Source organism: Telopea speciosissima, chromosome 7, assembly GCF_018873765.1.
Source record: "Telopea speciosissima isolate NSW1024214 ecotype Mountain lineage chromosome 7, Tspe_v1, whole genome shotgun sequence".
NCBI lineage: Eukaryota > Viridiplantae > Streptophyta > Magnoliopsida > Proteales > Proteaceae > Telopea > Telopea speciosissima.
In genome coordinates this window covers 52,968,945-52,986,477 of record NC_057922.1, presented here as the reverse complement: position 1 = coordinate 52,986,477, position 17,533 = coordinate 52,968,945, and the positions used below count along the sequence as shown (strand labels likewise).

General features: G+C 40.6%; 1 protein-coding gene across 1 annotated transcript; it reads right to left on the bottom strand.

The window, feature by feature from the left end:
- Positions 1–970: 970 nt before the first annotated feature.
- Positions 971–17,533, bottom strand: LOC122666598 (ATP-dependent DNA helicase Q-like 1). Its single transcript, XM_043862617.1, has 10 exons — positions 17,395–17,533; positions 16,305–16,702; positions 14,692–14,952; positions 4,947–5,110; positions 4,533–4,629; positions 2,808–2,851; positions 2,228–2,342; positions 1,803–2,156; positions 1,451–1,687; positions 971–1,285 (listed from the first exon to the last, which is right to left on the bottom strand). Exons 1-10 carry the CDS (start codon positions 17,507–17,509, stop codon positions 1,154–1,156), a joined length of 1,917 nt encoding a protein of 638 aa, XP_043718552.1. The 5' UTR covers positions 17,510–17,533; the 3' UTR covers positions 971–1,153.

The window sequence follows — 17,533 nt, the reverse complement described above, 5'->3', positions numbered from 1 at the left end:
GAACGAATAACAATTAAAGAAGGGCCTGGTTAAATTCAGCTCCTCTTATCTCTGGTTTTTTTCACCAAAGAGAAGTTAATCTCTGAAATCTATTTGGGTTCTTATAGATAGAAGTGGCTGGTTAATGATATACATTGGAGTCCACATAAAATTAATTAATTTCCTACTAGTGGTGTTTGCTATGTCTATGACACTAGGAAAGTAAATTCATTTCTCTTAATGCCAAAAGAAGTGCAAATTAATTAATTTTATGGGAAAAAGATTGCCACATTGCCGGTGTACAGTTTTCCTCTCACATTAATTTTTATTATTATTATTTTTTTTCATCTATTCTGAAAATATGAACCTGATATGAATGAGACCCTTTTCAAGACACCCATTGGTGTGGTGTGTAGATTTTTCCCCACTGGCAGCATGGACAACCCTCTCCCTAATTTTACATAAGAATTACAATGGAGTTTGTATTGAATTATAATAGAAGAGACCTGTACATTTGTTTGATATTTATAGTAGGCATACCACAAAGTACATATAGAAATGTACCATCAACTAATTTTAATTGAGCATATATTGATGACCTTGTGTTAATACTACTATTAGTGGAATCAAACCAATAACTATTCATACCAAACAAACTTCTAATTGATAATTGGAATATAAAAATGTTACTCTTATTGACCTTTTTTTTTTAAATTTAGCAATCATTCCCCTTACTAAAGATCTTTTTCTGATAAGAATTGCAAGACAGGTTAGTTTCTTCAAGTAAATTGTTCTGTGAGAGTTCTGTTTTTTAATTATTTTATTAAAAAAATTTTTAGTAAGAATTGCAGAATCCCAAGTACAAGAGAATGAGCAGGAGGTACATGAGGCATGAAGTTTGCAAGGTTTTCAGAACATTCTCTTATTTAATTTGACAAAAAAAATTCAAAATGAGACATTATCAAGGACCAATAATCAACGGGGACCTATCAAATCTCAAGGAGAAAACTTACAGAAAATGGGTTTATTGTCACAGATCATTAAATAAGGAATTGCTGTTCCACAAAACTTTGGCGAGTTTACAACCTATTGTGAGATAGACCAGGAAATTACTACAAAATCAGGAGAAACTAAACAAGGCCCCATTCTCTAACATATAATCAATGAAGTGGCACTAACCATCTATGACAGAAGCTACAAAAGGTGTCTTGAGGCAGTTATCACAGGGATTTGGACCATATTTACAACCATTTCTGTTAAAGGTCTCTCCAAAGTGTGCAAGTAGGGTTTGCCGCCTACATTCAGTCTGCAAAATGCACAGAAAATTAACCATGAAGAAGGCTTTAAGTGAAATTAGTCAGGTTCCAAATGAACATGGGTAGTATGGATATTCTGCATGGCAGCATTCTGGGCATAAATAGAAACAAGACCATGTTTTAGCATTAAACGGGGAAAAGAAAAAACAAGATACCTTCTGCTCACAGTACGCTTGCATTTCGCGTGCTCGATCCATTCCCCTCTTAAAGCTTTCACTTTTACGTGTTTGTCGATATGCTTGTCCATTTCGTAACATACATACAACCCGGCTGAAATCCTTTTTCTGGTACAAAACAATGCATACTGCAGGAAGATTATCTCTACCTGCCCTCCCTGATTCCTGATAGTAGCTTTCAATAGATTTGGATAAGGTATTATGGACAACGAAACGCTGGGGAAAAAAGAAAAAAAAAAAAATCAGGTCAAATTTATATTCTATCAGATTGAAACTTACGCTCCAAGGAAAGCTCTTGAGCTATAGATTTGTAAATATAATGCATACTCACCACATCGGGTTTGTCTATCCCCATTCCAAAAGCAATGGTAGCGCATACAACATGGATCTCTCCTGTGTGCCATTTCCTTTGCACGGCAACTCTTTGACGGGCAGCTAAACCAGCATGGTAATATGCTGTCTTCATCTTACATTTATCATTCAAAAATGTGGATAGAGACAGGCATTCGTTCTTTGAAAGACAGTAAACAATTCCACACATATTATGGAAACGATCATTCAGTAGTTGCCCAAGCTGCCTTAATGGATCCTTTGTCTTACCCACAACTTCATACTTCAGGTTTGGTCTATCAAAGCTTGTTTCAAGAACAAGAGCATGGGGGATTCTTAAAGATTGTAAGATGTCCTGGACAAATTAATAAAATTAGCATTGTCCTCTAGCTACCCAGAACATGAAACTTCAAGAGTTCTTACTACCTTCCGCACTGATTGGGTTGCAGTGGCAGTCAATGCCATCACTGGAATATCTGGAAAATTCTGCTTAAGGCATCCCAATCCTCTGTAATCTGGCCGGAAATCATGTCCCCACTGGCTGGTGACATATTTAGAAAGGACAAAAGTCATTCATCTCTGATTAAGCAAGAAGACTTGGTTTATTTGATAGAACAACATAAGAGGACCAAGTAGAACATAAGTTCATCATCCTTGATGACGTCCGTCCACCATACCAAAATCATGGCCCTTAAACCACCTTCCTGGTGGTGTAAGTCAGGCTTAACAAAGGATCTTACCTTCCAATCTAGAACTAAATTTAGAGCGCCAAGAAAAGAAGGTTAACATATATCAGTGGTCATTATCAAATGTAGTATGACTTTTGACATATGATCCATGTTAGAAGAGTCATACCAATGACTAGTACCACAAGTCAGTTCATTGAACAGATGGAGGAAAGGGTTCAACAAGAAATCAGTCCAACAGGTATTTTTCAACATTAATTCTCAAGGAAGCATCATATAACAACACAATTCTTCCACTGCCGAACTCACTAACAATATACCTTACACAATGTGCTTCATCGATGACAAATCTTGCCAGTTGTCCCTGCCAAGATAAAAAGGTTAGTCTCATCTTTCTTAGTACTGTCTGAAATGGTAGCTGCAAAGTACATTAACTCCACATCAACCACACTAACAATGGAATCCAAATTAGAAATTGTATCTAGATGATGTAGATCAAGGAAGATCCAGACTGCAGAATGAAAGCAAACACCATAGATCAGCAAAAGAACTCAAACCATAGCAAGTAAAATTCAGTTGGAGGACATGCACAGTGATTAACCAAGATAAAGCATTAGAAAGGCAAGAGACAGAACAGAAGTTCCAGCAAAATGGAAAGAACATAAAAACTGAAAGAAAACAGTAAGTGCACAATAGTTAATGGACAGCAACACATACACCAAAGAATAGAAAGGAACTTTTTCATTATGTGAGTCATCATTCATTTCTAGTTCTCAATAACAAACTAATCATACTATCAATCACCAGGATTTTGGCATCCTCTGACTCCACGTCCCAATAGTTGCATAACAGAAATTTGTACTTTCTATTTTCTGAAACAGACAAGCAACTAAACAGTCCAATTCTAGTTCCTTTCAAATCAAGAACTCCTGGACTAACCAGATTAGAAACTACAAACCCAACATCTAAATTTGGATTTCAATTGCATTCTTTATCGATGTGGCGCAGACAGTAGAATCCTCGGTAGGTCCCGTCTAGAGAGGTATTGATTAGTATAGCTTCTTGAGGCTTTCAATACATTTGAAGAGGCCATAGCATATGCTCTTGCATAATAAAAATTACCGGAAAGTGTGGAATGTTACTGAGCCATAATTCGATCCCTTTTTTTTTTATAAGAAGCTACAATTTGATCATTCAATGAATTGTGTTTTAAGTGCTGAAGGTTTACTGGACTATCCCCTGGTTGCTAAGGGGTGAAAGATATACTCCATGAGGTTTCAGGTTCACATGTATTAGCACATCATATGAAACGAAATTATCAGGCAGGCACCTAAGAAAAAACCACTTTGATGCAGTGAATGCGCTCCATGGCCAGGAATGGGAGGGGAGTTTAGTCCCACATCAGTCGAGTAGTGTGCGGCAGTTTGGCTAATGACCTTGGAAGGGCCTCTCGACCCAAAAGCCCGGGCTTTTGGGTTGGACACCATTAAGTGATATTAGAGCGGGTTGTCCATGCACCGGCTATGTGGGGGCCCATGGCCCAAAGCTGGGGAGGAGGGGGGGAGTTGATGCAGTGAATGTGCTCCATGGCTAGGAATGGGAGGGGAGTTTAATCCCACATCGGTTGGGTAATGTGTGGCAGTTTGGCTTATGACCTTGGAAGGGCCTCTCCACCCATACTTGGGCTTTTGGGTTGGACGCCATTACACTCCTACGTTGTCATTTAATGGCCTACGGGCATGCATATACCTTGCATAGGCTGGTATTACTTAGAACCCTCTCAGCATAGTTATCGAGGCGTCACCTTGACGTCCAGGCTCCTTGGACGCCTTGGGTGCCTAGGTTGGCGCCATGGCGATGTCGCCTTTCTTTTTTACCCTCTAAAACGCCATGGTCGCCTTCCTGCCTTGATAACTATGCCTCTCAGACAGCATAGAGTCACAAAATCCACACCTTACCAGCACCAAAAAACCAATCTAAAATCTTCATAATTAAAGTTTTTTCATAAGATCATCTAAGCCTTATCATAAGCTCAATATACTGACCTTCTGGTGCAAGCATTTTAGGACCTCAAAAAATGATATATTTCCTGCAATTCTTTCAGGGGTGACATACAAAAGCTTGCATGATGGTTTATTTTTCCTAGAAAAGGAAAACAAACAAAAAAAAAGGTCAGTTTTTTGAATCTGAAGGTCAGAAGATAATGAAAATTACAAGGTGCTAGTATAGCCACCCTTGAAGAACTAAAAAGCATAGTCGGCAATTAGTTCTTTGAATGGATGACATTATTGATGCGCAAGTTTGTGTAGAGGGCTACAAGAAGAATTAACCAATATACCTAACAAGATCCAGTAAATGAATATCTGACAGATTTTACCATGAGAAAAAATAGAAAAGCAACAGAAGACAGAACCACATAACAAGGCACCATGTTAGGAGGGGGGGAGAGGGGGACTTGCCTTAGCTCTTGGAGGACCGCAGCTGCTTGGGAACCAGTTTGTTGAGAATTCAAAAATGTAGCTGGTATTCCAAACTTGAGATTAAGTGTTATAATCTGATCTTGAATGAGGGAAAGAAGGGGACTTATAACAACCGTAACACCTGGATGCAAAGTTGCAGGTAACTGTACAAAATAAAATAAAATTAGAATATCAACGTTACAATAACAAAACCCTGAGCGCTATTTAGGCATGATCATATGGTACTACAAGATTTACCATTCTTAGTGTCAAGCATCAATAGTCTATCATGTATATCATTAATTCCTTCTAGGGCAACATCAGCTCCAACTAGGAATGGTAAATGAAGCACTATGTCCTATTAAATTCCCAATTCTGATATAATTCAACCCACTAAATAATCCTTCTAAATACATTATCATATGCTCTCTCTCCTAGTCAATAAAGGCCCTGTTATGATCATTCTTTTCTTCAAATTCTTTTGTAGGTTGCCTAAGTATTCAATCTTAAATCATGCTAGCATAACTCCATAAGTGCAAACTGATTCTTTGACACTCCAGTCCTCCCTTTTGTGTCTTACTGTAATGCTCAAAGGTTTGATCCCCTGATACTTGATGTAACTTTTCCTAGTAGATAGACAGACACCAAAACTACCTTCCTCCATTCAGCTGAGATTTATCTTAGTACTAATACTGGAATAAGGCCTCAAAACGGTTCTAGAAAACTCTGTATATGTCCAACGTAATAAATTTAACATTAACTTAGACAAACTAAACAAATAATAATTGATATTCATTGACATATTTCTGGTGATGAGGTAATTTAGATGCCAGTTCAACTAAGAACCACCCTCTCCCGAGTTTCCCTTGCTGACCGAGCTTGGGTTTCATGGAGTAGCTAAGGCTGAGCGGTAACCTACCGATTCCCTTTCTGCGTTAATCTAGTTGCTACCCCCCCCCCTTGTTTCATTGAGCTTGTTGTCTTTCATTAGCTTCTATCTCGGATGACACTCTTTTTTATGCGTTCACCAACACGACGACCCGTAGCTTCTGCTTCCGCTTCCCCTTTCTATCGTAAGAGAAAGGGTTGTCGCTTCAGCCCTTTCCAAGGCCATAGAACACATTTCTTTTGGTACACACGCACACATGCATAAGGCCTTATTCCCTTAAACCTAGCAAGAAGTATGTTTTTTTTTGTCCGAACCTAGCTTATTAACATTATAAAGAATACCTTTCAGAGTGCCGGCAGAGGAAGTCGAAGACTTACTTGATGCTCTTAACGGCTAAGCGCTTTGCAATTGATGAAAACACTAGGAAGTCGATAGGCTTGCAGATTTAGCAATAGAAATTTGCCAAGAAAGCAAATCTGCATGCACTGTTGAATTATTCGATCAGCAACTCCGGTCACTCACACACTCAGAAATCGATTGACAAATTAAACGAAAATAAAATATAGAAGAAGATAGATAGATTTGGGCTGAGCCTCTCACCCTCTCATAGTGTAAGCATCTCACCTCAACTGCATCTCACAGCCATTAACAAGGTTTCAAGCTGAACCCAAAATTCAAATTTTCATACACTCGACTTGGCTATAGATCAGTCTTGTTCATTATTTATAATAATGCAATACAACCTAAATCAATCTTCTAGAAATATCTCAGAATAAAAGCAAAACCAATCCCCAATCAGTTAACAATATAAGGAGTCCTATTACATAAGCAATCTAATAAAAAAATAGACTTTCCTAAACTGATAAAACCTGCCTGCAAGAAACCAAAAACTATCCTAAATAAACTCCTAAACCAACTCGATTAGCCTCAGAAGGACTCCTCAACGCACAGCCCTTTGGTCTTCAATTTAATTTCCAATACAGCTGGCAGTTGGGCCCATAAGATCTGGAAATCATCTCCACGCAAACAGGCGTGTGGCCTGCTAATATATCTTCACGGAAACAATAGCCTAGCCTCTAATGTAGTCCTAGAATAGGAAATAATCCTACTAGGAGCCAAGTAAAAGCAAGGTTTGGTCAAGCCTGCTGTTTGGGGCTGATTAGGGCAAAATTAAGGTTTAGAATGGGAATTTGGGAATGGGGTTTATATGGTTTTATTCTGCAGGTTTAGGGGGTCATTATGATATAAAAATATCTGGATTTGAAACAGTTTTGAATTCCTGAAGAAATTAGGGTTAGGGTTTCGGGTTTTAGAATTAGGAAAAACAACAAAAACTAGGGTTTAAAGTAGGATTCAGGGGCTGGGGTTGAGGCCGAGTGTTAGAGGGATTAAGGGGAAGGTTCGGCTGCAATACGGGGAATTTCTGATGGCTGACTATGCCTAAACAGAAATTAGGGTTTCTTAGGTTTATGGTGATTAATGGGGAATTAGGGTTTAGGGTGATGGGAAGGGGCAGCAGCTTAGATCGAGTATAGGCAGGGGTGTGAGGGGGCTGTGGACTGAATCTGGTTGGATTCTGATGAGGGATGAGTGTTTAAAATAATCTAGATGATCTAGGGTTTCAGAAATTCAACTAGAAAACAAGAGGGATCAAGTGGGGGGAAAGAGGAATGGAACAGAAATTTAAATTTAGACTTACAGCAGATATCCACGGCAGCAAATCTAACACTGAAGGATAGAACCACCTTCACAAGGAAAGCCTCCCAGCCGTCACGGCGTAAAGAGTCGCAGGATTCCACCCACCCTTCCACCTTGATGTACCCACAAGGATGCAAACACTCTTGAAGAGCAAGGAGCAGCAGCAGCAATCGGCCAGCAGCAGAAAACAGTGTTTTAATTCAAATATCAATATGTGGGGGAGCCTCCCACGATCCCTTTATTTATAATAAAGGCCTAAGGCTAAATCCTATTACAACTTAAAGGCCTCTCCTTCACAAAATCGTGGAAGGGAGAGGTTTAAATCTAATTGGACTAATTTAAAACTTAAAATGTCCTAATTACCCCTACTAACTTAAAATAAAAGAATATAACTTAAAAACAACTAATTTAAAGAAGATTCCATAGCAACCAATAGGATATAAGAACCTATTAACCAATAGGAACACTTCACTTAAATTAGACCCATTGAACCAATTGGATGCAACCAATTCTAACCCGGTTCAATCGAAAAACAAGAAAATAAACTAAGTATGGAAAATATAAATCCTAACCTACGGCTCCCTAGTCAAAACCTAGGTTCAGGGTTTCTTCTTCTTCTTCTTCTTCCTTCTTGGAGCTGCATCAACTCTCCCCGTCTTGAAAGCATTCATCCCCGATGAATGGCTGGAGATCACAGAATGGTCTTCCCAATCAGGATCGAGTCTCTTGAGTTCATCTTCAGCGGTTGGCCCAAGCTTGTATGCGGACAGCAGCTCTTTGGAGGATGAAGAAGGTTGCAGTTCTGGCTGGACAGCAGCCTTTTGACATACCACATGAACACCTCGTAACTCATCATCGTCAAGATAATTAGCCACATCATACTCATCATCAGGAGGGAGTGGGTGAATGCAATTTGCGCCTTGGTCGTCGTCTTCACCTTGAACTTCTTCCTTTTCAGCCACGTTGATTGGGCTTCTTCTTATGTGGGCAATCCCTAGCAATGTGTCCTTTGTCTTGACAGTAGTAACAAGTGAAGGGATCATTTCGGCCCATAGGAGCTTTGCCCTTATCATCCACACGTGGGGGAACAGCAGGGCGAGATGTGCTGCCTATGGAGGAACCTTGTTTTGAGGTGCTATTGTTGATGTAGGCCGGCTTGGAAGTAGAACCCGGCTGTTTACTTGAAGCTAATAGCTCCTCTGCTTTCAAGGCCTTCTCAAAACAATCTCGAACGTCCACAACGTCAACCACTCCAATTGTCCTGTTGATCTCACTTGACAGACCCAACCTGAACCTGGAAAGCATTTGGATGCCCTCCTCCCTAATGCCAGTGCGAGAAGAAAGAGCATCGAATTGCCTCATGTACTCAGTTACAGTCATGGTTCCTTGGCGGAGGGAGTTGAACTTATCCTGCAACTGAGACCTGAAGTGCCTTGGTAAGTATTGCTTGCTCAGGTCATATTTCATGTCTTCCCAAGTGCGGGGTGCAGTACCATTAAAGTCCATCTCCCTTTCAGCAGTTATCCACCACTCACAGGCAGGTCTGACAAGTTTAGCACAGACTAACTTCATTTTCCCTTCTTCAGATAGATCATACCAATCGAAATAATCTATTATTGCAGCAAGCCAATCATAAAATACCTGAGGGTCAGAGTTGCCATCGAATTCTTTTAGATCAAGCTTCACTTTTTGGTTGCCTGTATAGCGCCGATTAGTACCCTGGTCTCCAGTGAAGTAGGACCTCATATACTCTTCAAAAGTAGGCTGCCGACCTCTGTCTCTGTAGCCTTGGTGGTGATCTCTGTGTTCCCGAGAAGGTTCACGGGCATATCTAGGTCTGTCCCGACGATCTCTATAATAATCTCTATCATCCCTCTCATCTCGGTCAGTCCTGAATCTGTCTCTATGACCTTTGTGTCCATCTCTGGGGCTCCCATCTCTGTCAGGCAGCCGCTGTACCACTGAGTGGAGTTGGTACTTGTCTTCTTCTATGGGTACATTGTTGTCCCCATTAAGTGTAAGTTGTCTATGCTCAATGGCTTGCAGCCTCTCAGCCATAGCTCTCTGTTCAGCTCTAACGTCTTCAAACACAGTCTTTTGGTCAGTAGTAAATTTCCAAAACATCTCTAACATGGCTGCCATAGGGTCGACTGGTTGTGGCAGTACCGGGCTGCCATGTTCGTCCATGGCTCTGATACCAAAATAATGTAGTCCTAGAATAGGAAATAATCCTACTAGGAGCCAAGTAAAAGCAAGGTCTGGTCAAGCCTGCTGTTTGGGGCTGATTAGGGCAAAATTAGGGTTTAAAATGGGAATTTGGGAATGGGGTTTATATGGCTTTATTCTGCAGGTTTAGGGGGTCATTATGATATAAAAATATCTGGATTTGAAACAGTTTTGAATTCCTGAATAAATTAGGGTTAGGGTTTCGGGTTTTAGAATTAGGAAAAACAACAAAAACTAGGGTTTAAAGTAGGATTCAGGGGCTGGGGTTGAGGCCGAGTGTTAGAGGGATTAAGGGAAAGGTTCGGCTGCAATATGGGGAATTTCTGATGGCTGAATATGCCTAAACAGAAATTAGGGTTTCTTAGGTTTATGGTGATTAATGGGGAATTAGGGTTTAGGGTGACGGGAAGGGGCAACAGCTTAGATCGAGTATAGGCAGGGGTGTGAGGGGGTTGTGGACTGAATCTGGTTGGATTCTGATGAGGGATGAGTGTTTAAAATAACCTAGATGATCTAGGGTTTCAGAAATTCAACTAGAAAACAAGAGGGATCGAATGGGGGGAAAGAGGAATGGAACAGAAATTTAAATTTAGACTTACAGCAGATATCCACGGCAGCAAATCTAACACTGAAGGATAGAACCACCTTCACAAGGAAAACCTCCCAGCCGTCACGGCGTAAGGAGTCGCAGGATTCCACCCACCCTTCCACCTTGATGTACCCACAAGGATGCAAACACTCTTGAAGAGCAAGGAGCAGTAGCAGCAATCGGCCAGCAGCAGAAAACAGTGTTTTAATTCAAATATCAATGTGTGGGGGAGCCTCCCACGATCCCTTTATTTATAATAAAGGCCTAAGGCCAAATCCTATTACAACTTAAAGGCCTCTCCTTCACAAAATCGTGGAAGGGAGAGGTTTAAATCTAATTGGACTAATTTAAAACTTAAAATGTCCTAACTACCCCTACTAACTTAAAATAAAAGAATATAACTTAAAAACAACTAATTTAAAGAAGATTCCATAGCAACCAATAGGATATAAGAACCTATTAACCAATAGGAACACTTCACTTAAATTAGACCCATTGAACCAATTGGATGCAACCAATTCTAACCCGGTTCAATCGAAAAACAAGAAAATAAACTAAGTATGGAAAATATAAATCCTAACCTACGGCTCCCTAGTCAAACCCTAGGTTCAGGGTTTCTTCTTCTTCTTCTTCTTCCTTCTTGGAGCTGCATCAACTCTCCCTGTCTTGAAAGCATTCATCCCCGATGAATGGCTGGAGATCACAGAATGGTCTTCCCAATCAGGATCGAGTCTCTTGAGTTCATCTTCAGCGGTTGGCCCAAGCTTGTATGCGGACAGCAGCTCTTTGGAGGATGAAGAAGGTTGCAGTTCTGGCTGGACAGCAGCCTTTTGACATACCACATGAACACCTCGTAACTCATCATCGTCAAGATAATTAGCCACATCATACTCATCATCAGGAGGGAGTGGGTGAATGCAATTTGCGCCTTGGTCGTCGTCTTCACCTTGAACTTCTTCCTTTTCAGCCACGTTGATTGGGCTTCTTCTTATGTGGGCAATCCCTAGCAATGTGTCCTTTGTCTTGACAGTAGTAACAAGTGAAGGGATCATTTTGGCCCATAGGAGCTTTGCCCTTATCATCCACACGTGGGGGAACAGCAGGGCGAGATGTGCTGCCTATGGAGGAACCTTGTTTTGAGGTGCTATTGTTGATGTAGGCCGGCTTGGAAGTAGAACCCGGCTGTTCACTTGAAGCTAATAGCTCCTCTGCTTTCAAGGCCTTCTCAAAACAATCTCGAACGTCCACAACGTCAACCACTCCAATTGTCCTGTTGATCTCACTGATGCACCCAACTGAACCTCGGAAAGCATTTGGATGCCCTCCTCCCTAATGCCAGTCACGAGAAGAAAGAGCATCGAATTGCCTCATGTACTCGATTCTGATCATGGTTCCTTGCGGAGGGAGTTGAACTTATCCCGCAATCGAGACCTGAAGTGCCTTGGTAAGTATTGCTTGCTCAGTGTCATATTTCATGTCTTCCCAAGTGCGGGTGCAGTACCATTAAAGTCCATCTCCCTTTCAGCAGTTATCCACCACTCACAGGTGTCGACAAGTTTAGCACAGACTAACTTCATTTTCCCTTCTTCGTATAGATCATACCAATCGAAATAATCTATTATTGCAGCAAGCCAATCATAAAATACCTGAGGGTCAGAGTTGCCATCGAATTCTTTTAGATCAAGCTTCACTTTTTGGTTGCCTGTATAGCGCCGATTAGTACCCTGGTCTCCAGTGAAGTAGGACCTCATATACTCTTCAAAAGTAGGCTGCCGACCTCTGTCTCTGTAGCCTTGGTGGTGATCTCTGTGTTCCCGAGAAGGTTCACGGGCATATCTAGGTCTGTCCCGACGATCTCTATAATAATCTCTATCATCCCTGTCATCTCGGTCAGTCCTGAATCTGTCTCTATGACCTTTGTGTCCATCTCTGGGGCTCCCATCTCTGTCAGGCAGCCGCTGTACCACTGAGTGGAGTTGGTACTTGTCTTCTTCTATGGGTACATTGTTGTCCCCATTAAGTGTAAGTTGTCTATGCTCAATGGCTTGCAGCCTCTCAGCCATAGCTCTCTGTTCAGCTCTAACGTCTTCAAACACAGTCTTTTGGTCAGTAGTAAATTTCCAAAACATCTCTAACATGGCTGCCATAGGGTCGACTGGTTGTGGCAGTACCGGGCTGCCATGTTCGTCCATGGCTCTGATACCAAAATAATGTAGTCCTAGAATAGGAAATAATCCTACTAGGAGCCAAGTAAAAGCAAGGTCTGGTCAAGCCTGCTGTTTGGGGCTGATTAGGGCAAAATTAGGGTTTAAAATGGGAATTTGGGAATGGGGTTTATATGGCTTTATTCTGCAGGTTTAGGGGGTCATTATGATATAAAAATATCTGGATTTGAAACAGTTTTGAATTCCTGAAGAAATTAGGGTTAGGGTTTCGGGTTTTAGAATTAGGAAAAACAACAAAAACTAGGGTTTAAAGTAGGATTCAGGGGCTGGGGTTGAGGCCGAGTGTTAGAGGGATTAAGGGAAAGGTTCGGCTGCAATATGGGGAATTTCTGATGGCTGAATATGCCTAAACAGAAATTAGGGTTTCTTAGGTTTATGGTGATTAATGGGGAATTAGGGTTTAGGGTGACGGGAAGGGGCAGCAGCTTACATCGAGTATAGGCAGGGGTGTGAGGGGGCTGTGGACTGAATCTGGTTGGATTCTGATGAGGGATGAGTGTTTAAAATAACCTAGATGATCTAGGGTTTCAGAAATTCAACTAGAAAACAAGAGGGATCGAATGGGGGGAAAGAGGAATGGAACAGAAATTTAAATTTAGACTTACAGCAGATATCCACGGCAGCAAATCTAACACTGAAGGATAGAACCACCTTCACAAGGAAAGCCTCCCAGCCGTCACGGCGTAAGGAGTCGCAGGATTCCACCCACCCTTCCACCTTGATGTACCCACAAGGATGCAAACACTCTTGAAGAGCAAGGAGCAGCAGCAGCAATCGGCCAGCAGCAGAAAACAGTGTTTTAATTCAAATATCAATATGTGGGGGAGCCTCCCATGATCCCTTTATTTATAATAAAGGCCTAAGGCCAAATCCTATTACAACTTAAAGGCCTCTCCTTCACAAAATCGTGGAAGGGAGAGGTTTAAATCTAATTGGACTAATTTAAAACTTAAAATGTCCTAACTACCCCTACTAACTTAAAATAAAATAATATAACTTAAAAACAACTAATTTAAAGAAGATTCCATAGCAGCCAATAGGATATAAGAACCTATTAACCAATAGGAACACTTCACTTAAATTAGACCCATTGAACCAATTGGATGCAACCAATTCTAACCCGGTTCAATCGAAAAACAAGAAAATAAACTAAGTATGGAAAATATAAATCCTAACCTACGGCTCCCTAGTCAAACCCTAGGTTCAGGGTTTCTTCTTCTTCTTCTTCTTCCTTCTTGGAGCTGCATCAGCCTCCTAATATATCTCCACGCAAGGTGGCTATGGGGCCCACCAAACTGGAAGAAAATCTCCCAAATATGTTGGTTCGATGGGCGGATGAACCTGGCCAGGTTCTTGCTGATTTCTCTCAAACTCCTCCCTACAACTCAGCTGGTCGATGTGGCAGAATAAGTGATGATATCCCAAAACTCCCTGCTGGCTCGATCTCTACTTTGGACAAAATCGATGGGCTGAATGTGGTCCAAATCATGGGCCAGGCACATGTTGAAAACCAATGGGCTTAAACAATCCATAATATGGGCCAGGTTTTGGCCTATCTTGCAGCCCCAACGATCTACATCATGAGGTGTCAGCCTCAAAGTGTTTCTGCCTATAAGGCAGGGAATGGTCCCTTCTTCTTGGTCCTCAACTTGAGGCGAGTCTCAAAGCATAAAGCTTGCAAATTTCTGGCACCAGAACACAAGCAGGGCCAAGTACCTCGGTGCTAATTATTCAGAGGTCAGGGTTTTCTTATCTATTTGTGCACCTTTGACACTTTTTATAGTTCATTGGAAAATCTAGTGTTCGTTGCACTAAAACATAACTGCAAGCATTGTGAATTGCAGAAAGACTATTAAGTCACGCGTTGAGCTTTTCTTATGACACCACCACCCACCAAAGGGGCACAGGGAGAGAAAAGAGAAAATAAAATGAAGATGCAGCATTATGCATTCTATGGGATGATCTTGCCATATAGATTGGTTCTAGATATATAAATAAAAGAAAATCAAGTCTAAGAAGAACCAGGGAGCATGCATACTTGCACTGCGATGAGACCATAGCAAGTCTAGGCGCTTGATCATTCATGGAGGAACAGTGTAAACAAAGACAGGGAACTACCTGGTAACAAAGACTTTTACCACCACCTGTGGGCATGAGAATGAAACAATCTCTCTTTGCCATAGTTGCTTTACAAGCTTGATGCTGCAAAGGTCGAAATGTTTTGTTGCCGAATATAACAACATTTGCCAATTCAAAATCATCCAGAGCCTGTAATTCTTCATAGCCTAGAATTTCATTTTCAGCCTTTGATTTGCCATGGCATGTCCTCTTGTTACAAATTTCTGAAGCTGAATCTAGCAAGATGCATCTCCTGCGATCCTTTAAATACCGCCAGGTTGGGGGTGGGGGGAGTGCCAGTAAAGGTTAAGTGATAGAAAAGCAAAACAGTACAAGTATTCAGCTCTCAAAATTAGCCTGGAAAACACCACTGTTTAAAATTGAAAAAAGAATCATCAAGCTCAGATATATTTACAGGTAATATTTATCAATCATTCAGGAGTATCATGAGGAAAGTTTTAAAGTGGGCACATTGTAGTTCTTCAGGTCAGGAGAATTACTATGTGAAACTAGGGTATACATAAAATTCACCGTAGTCCCTAAGATCGTGAAATCCTAGGGGAATTCTTGAAACTTCACAGCTCAGGAGAATTCTTTTCTTAAATTTCATGCTGGATCACTATATGCTGCATTGCAAGAATTGTTGCAATAATTATCACTATCATGGTGAATTTCGTGCATGAGTTTTTCTCTCAACCACGAGGGCTTGTTCAGGGAAGATCAATTTTTGGTAACATTCTCTTTTGCGATGATCAGTTTCATGATTATCACTTTCCCTTCTCCTCCATTTATTCATCAGAAAAATGTTTCTCAGAAAATCAATTTTGTTATAGAACTTATATCATATTTATTTGCCTCTTTTTATATATATATATATATATATATATATATATATATATATATATATATATATATATATATTGTACCATGACAACCAGCATATCTGGGCATGGCTGAGCGAAGAAAAGAACTGAACCAGATCATGGGTGGTGTTCTCCATGTGAGACAATTCCTAGAAAACATTTTCTCTTGAAATAAAAGGAGCCTTAGGGAGCATTGCAATGCATTTAAACTTCAGTGCACTGGGAATCTTCTTTGAGCTGTTAAAAAAAGGGTTGTTCTGCCGAGGGTCATTTGCCGGATTTCCAAATGTTTCTGTAGTTGAAGTTTCCTGGTTTGTCTTAGGGAGCATTGCAATTCATTTAAACTTCAGTGCACTGGGAATCTTCTTTGAGCTGTTAAAAAAAGAGTTGTTCTGCCGAGGGTCATTTGCTGGATTTCCAAATGTTTCTGTAGTTGAAGCTTCCTGGTTTGGTTAATGGTGCACAGATAGGCTGGTTAAAAGGGATGAGAGAACTCCAACAGGAAGATTCTCTTTTCCTCTACATGTTTTTTCTTACAATTAAGATGTTATAGATTTACTTGATGCCTAGATCAGCAAAACTCATAGCAGATTATCAGGATGAATATCAATACTAACCTAGCTCCTCTAATGTTATTCGATCATTGCAGACTTCAGAATTAATGTGCTAAAATAGTAGAACTGAAAGATGATGATGCATCCTCCATACTAGCATCAAAGAAGAATACCAAGTTGCAAAGTTTACACTTACAGTGGATCTCAAGGGGCATTTACTCAAGCTGTGAGAAGATGCATTGCAGCTCTTATCAAGACAAACGGATGGACCAGAACCACTGGTATGTTTGCTTGGAATTCCAAAATCTGCGTAGTCATCATCACTGGAAGATTCCACCCTCATCGCATTTTTCTGAATCAGAGGCTCAGGTGAGTCTTCACTAATAGAGATATAACTTTGCAAAGTATTCTCTTTTTCAGTTTCATAATCATCTTGAATTTCTTTACCCAATATGTTACTTAATGCTCCACATGCTTCAGATTCCATGGCTTGCAAATCATCCCAATCCTCACTGTCCTGCAAATACTCGGCCAGGGCTGCAAGATAATCATCACCACAGTGCTCAACGGTAATAAAATCTCTTCCATCTTCTCCTGCACAAGAAAAGAAAGACGGTGAAGCATAACACTGGTCTGAAAATCATTGGATTGACCCCAATAGGTACCTAGGGAAATTCATTCTCCGTGAATTCATGGCTTTGCTTTTAGTATTTGTTCATGTAAATAGTTCAAGAAATCAATTCCCTATGAGATTTTCGTTTTTTTGTTTTTTTTACTTGACCAGTCTCAATGTCTGCAACTACTAACTAGTAATCTATCATACACAAACAGGAACATCTGTCAGCGTCAAACTTAAACATGGATTCCTGTTATACACAATACCGGAAAAATTGAATTTTCATCCATTTTACGGATTCAACAATGCGTACTGGCATAATGGATGACAGCCAAATCTTAATAATGAGATGGAAAATCCAAACATGTTCACCCTTCTTATACAGACACCGTTAATGTATTGGAAATTGACATATAGTAGGGCTTATGTGGTTTTGACATGACTTGAATCCACTAAAGGGTGTGTTCGTATCAAGCAGCTGAATTCTTAAAAAAAAAAAAAAGAACTTTAAAATGGCAGAACAATCAAGTTCGGGAATTTCTGTCCTGTAGGATAAAATGTTGGTAGAGAAGATCGTAACAAACATATCGAGAGTAATTCCCGCCAATTCTTCGCAAAAACGAGATTTTAGAAGCAGATGAGGAGGGAAAAATCAGGGATTTCTGATTACCGTAAAGATGAACTAGACGATCTAAACATTTCTTGGAAGATTCTTCATCGAAGCCGAAATCAAGGGCTAGGCTAAGCAACCGAGCTCTCTCTAAGTCGAGGTTCTGATCCTCCATCGACCTCTCCCGTCCTCCTCTCTC

What these genes read in the sequence shown, in the direction of transcription:
- LOC122666598 (XM_043862617.1), bottom strand. Translation starts at nt 17,509, where the DNA reads ATGGAGGATCAGAACCTCGACTTAGAGAGAGCTCGGTTGCTTAGCCTA. An exon ending in AATGCCCCTTGAGATCCACT is followed by an intron (nt 14,953 to 16,304) that starts GTAAGTGTAAAC and finishes CGGTATTTAAAG; the next exon opens with GATCGCAGGAGATGCATCTT. An exon ending in GGATAGACAAACCCGATGTG is followed by an intron (nt 1,688 to 1,802) that starts GTGAGTATGCAT and finishes TTTTTTCCCCAG; the next exon opens with CGTTTCGTTGTCCATAATAC.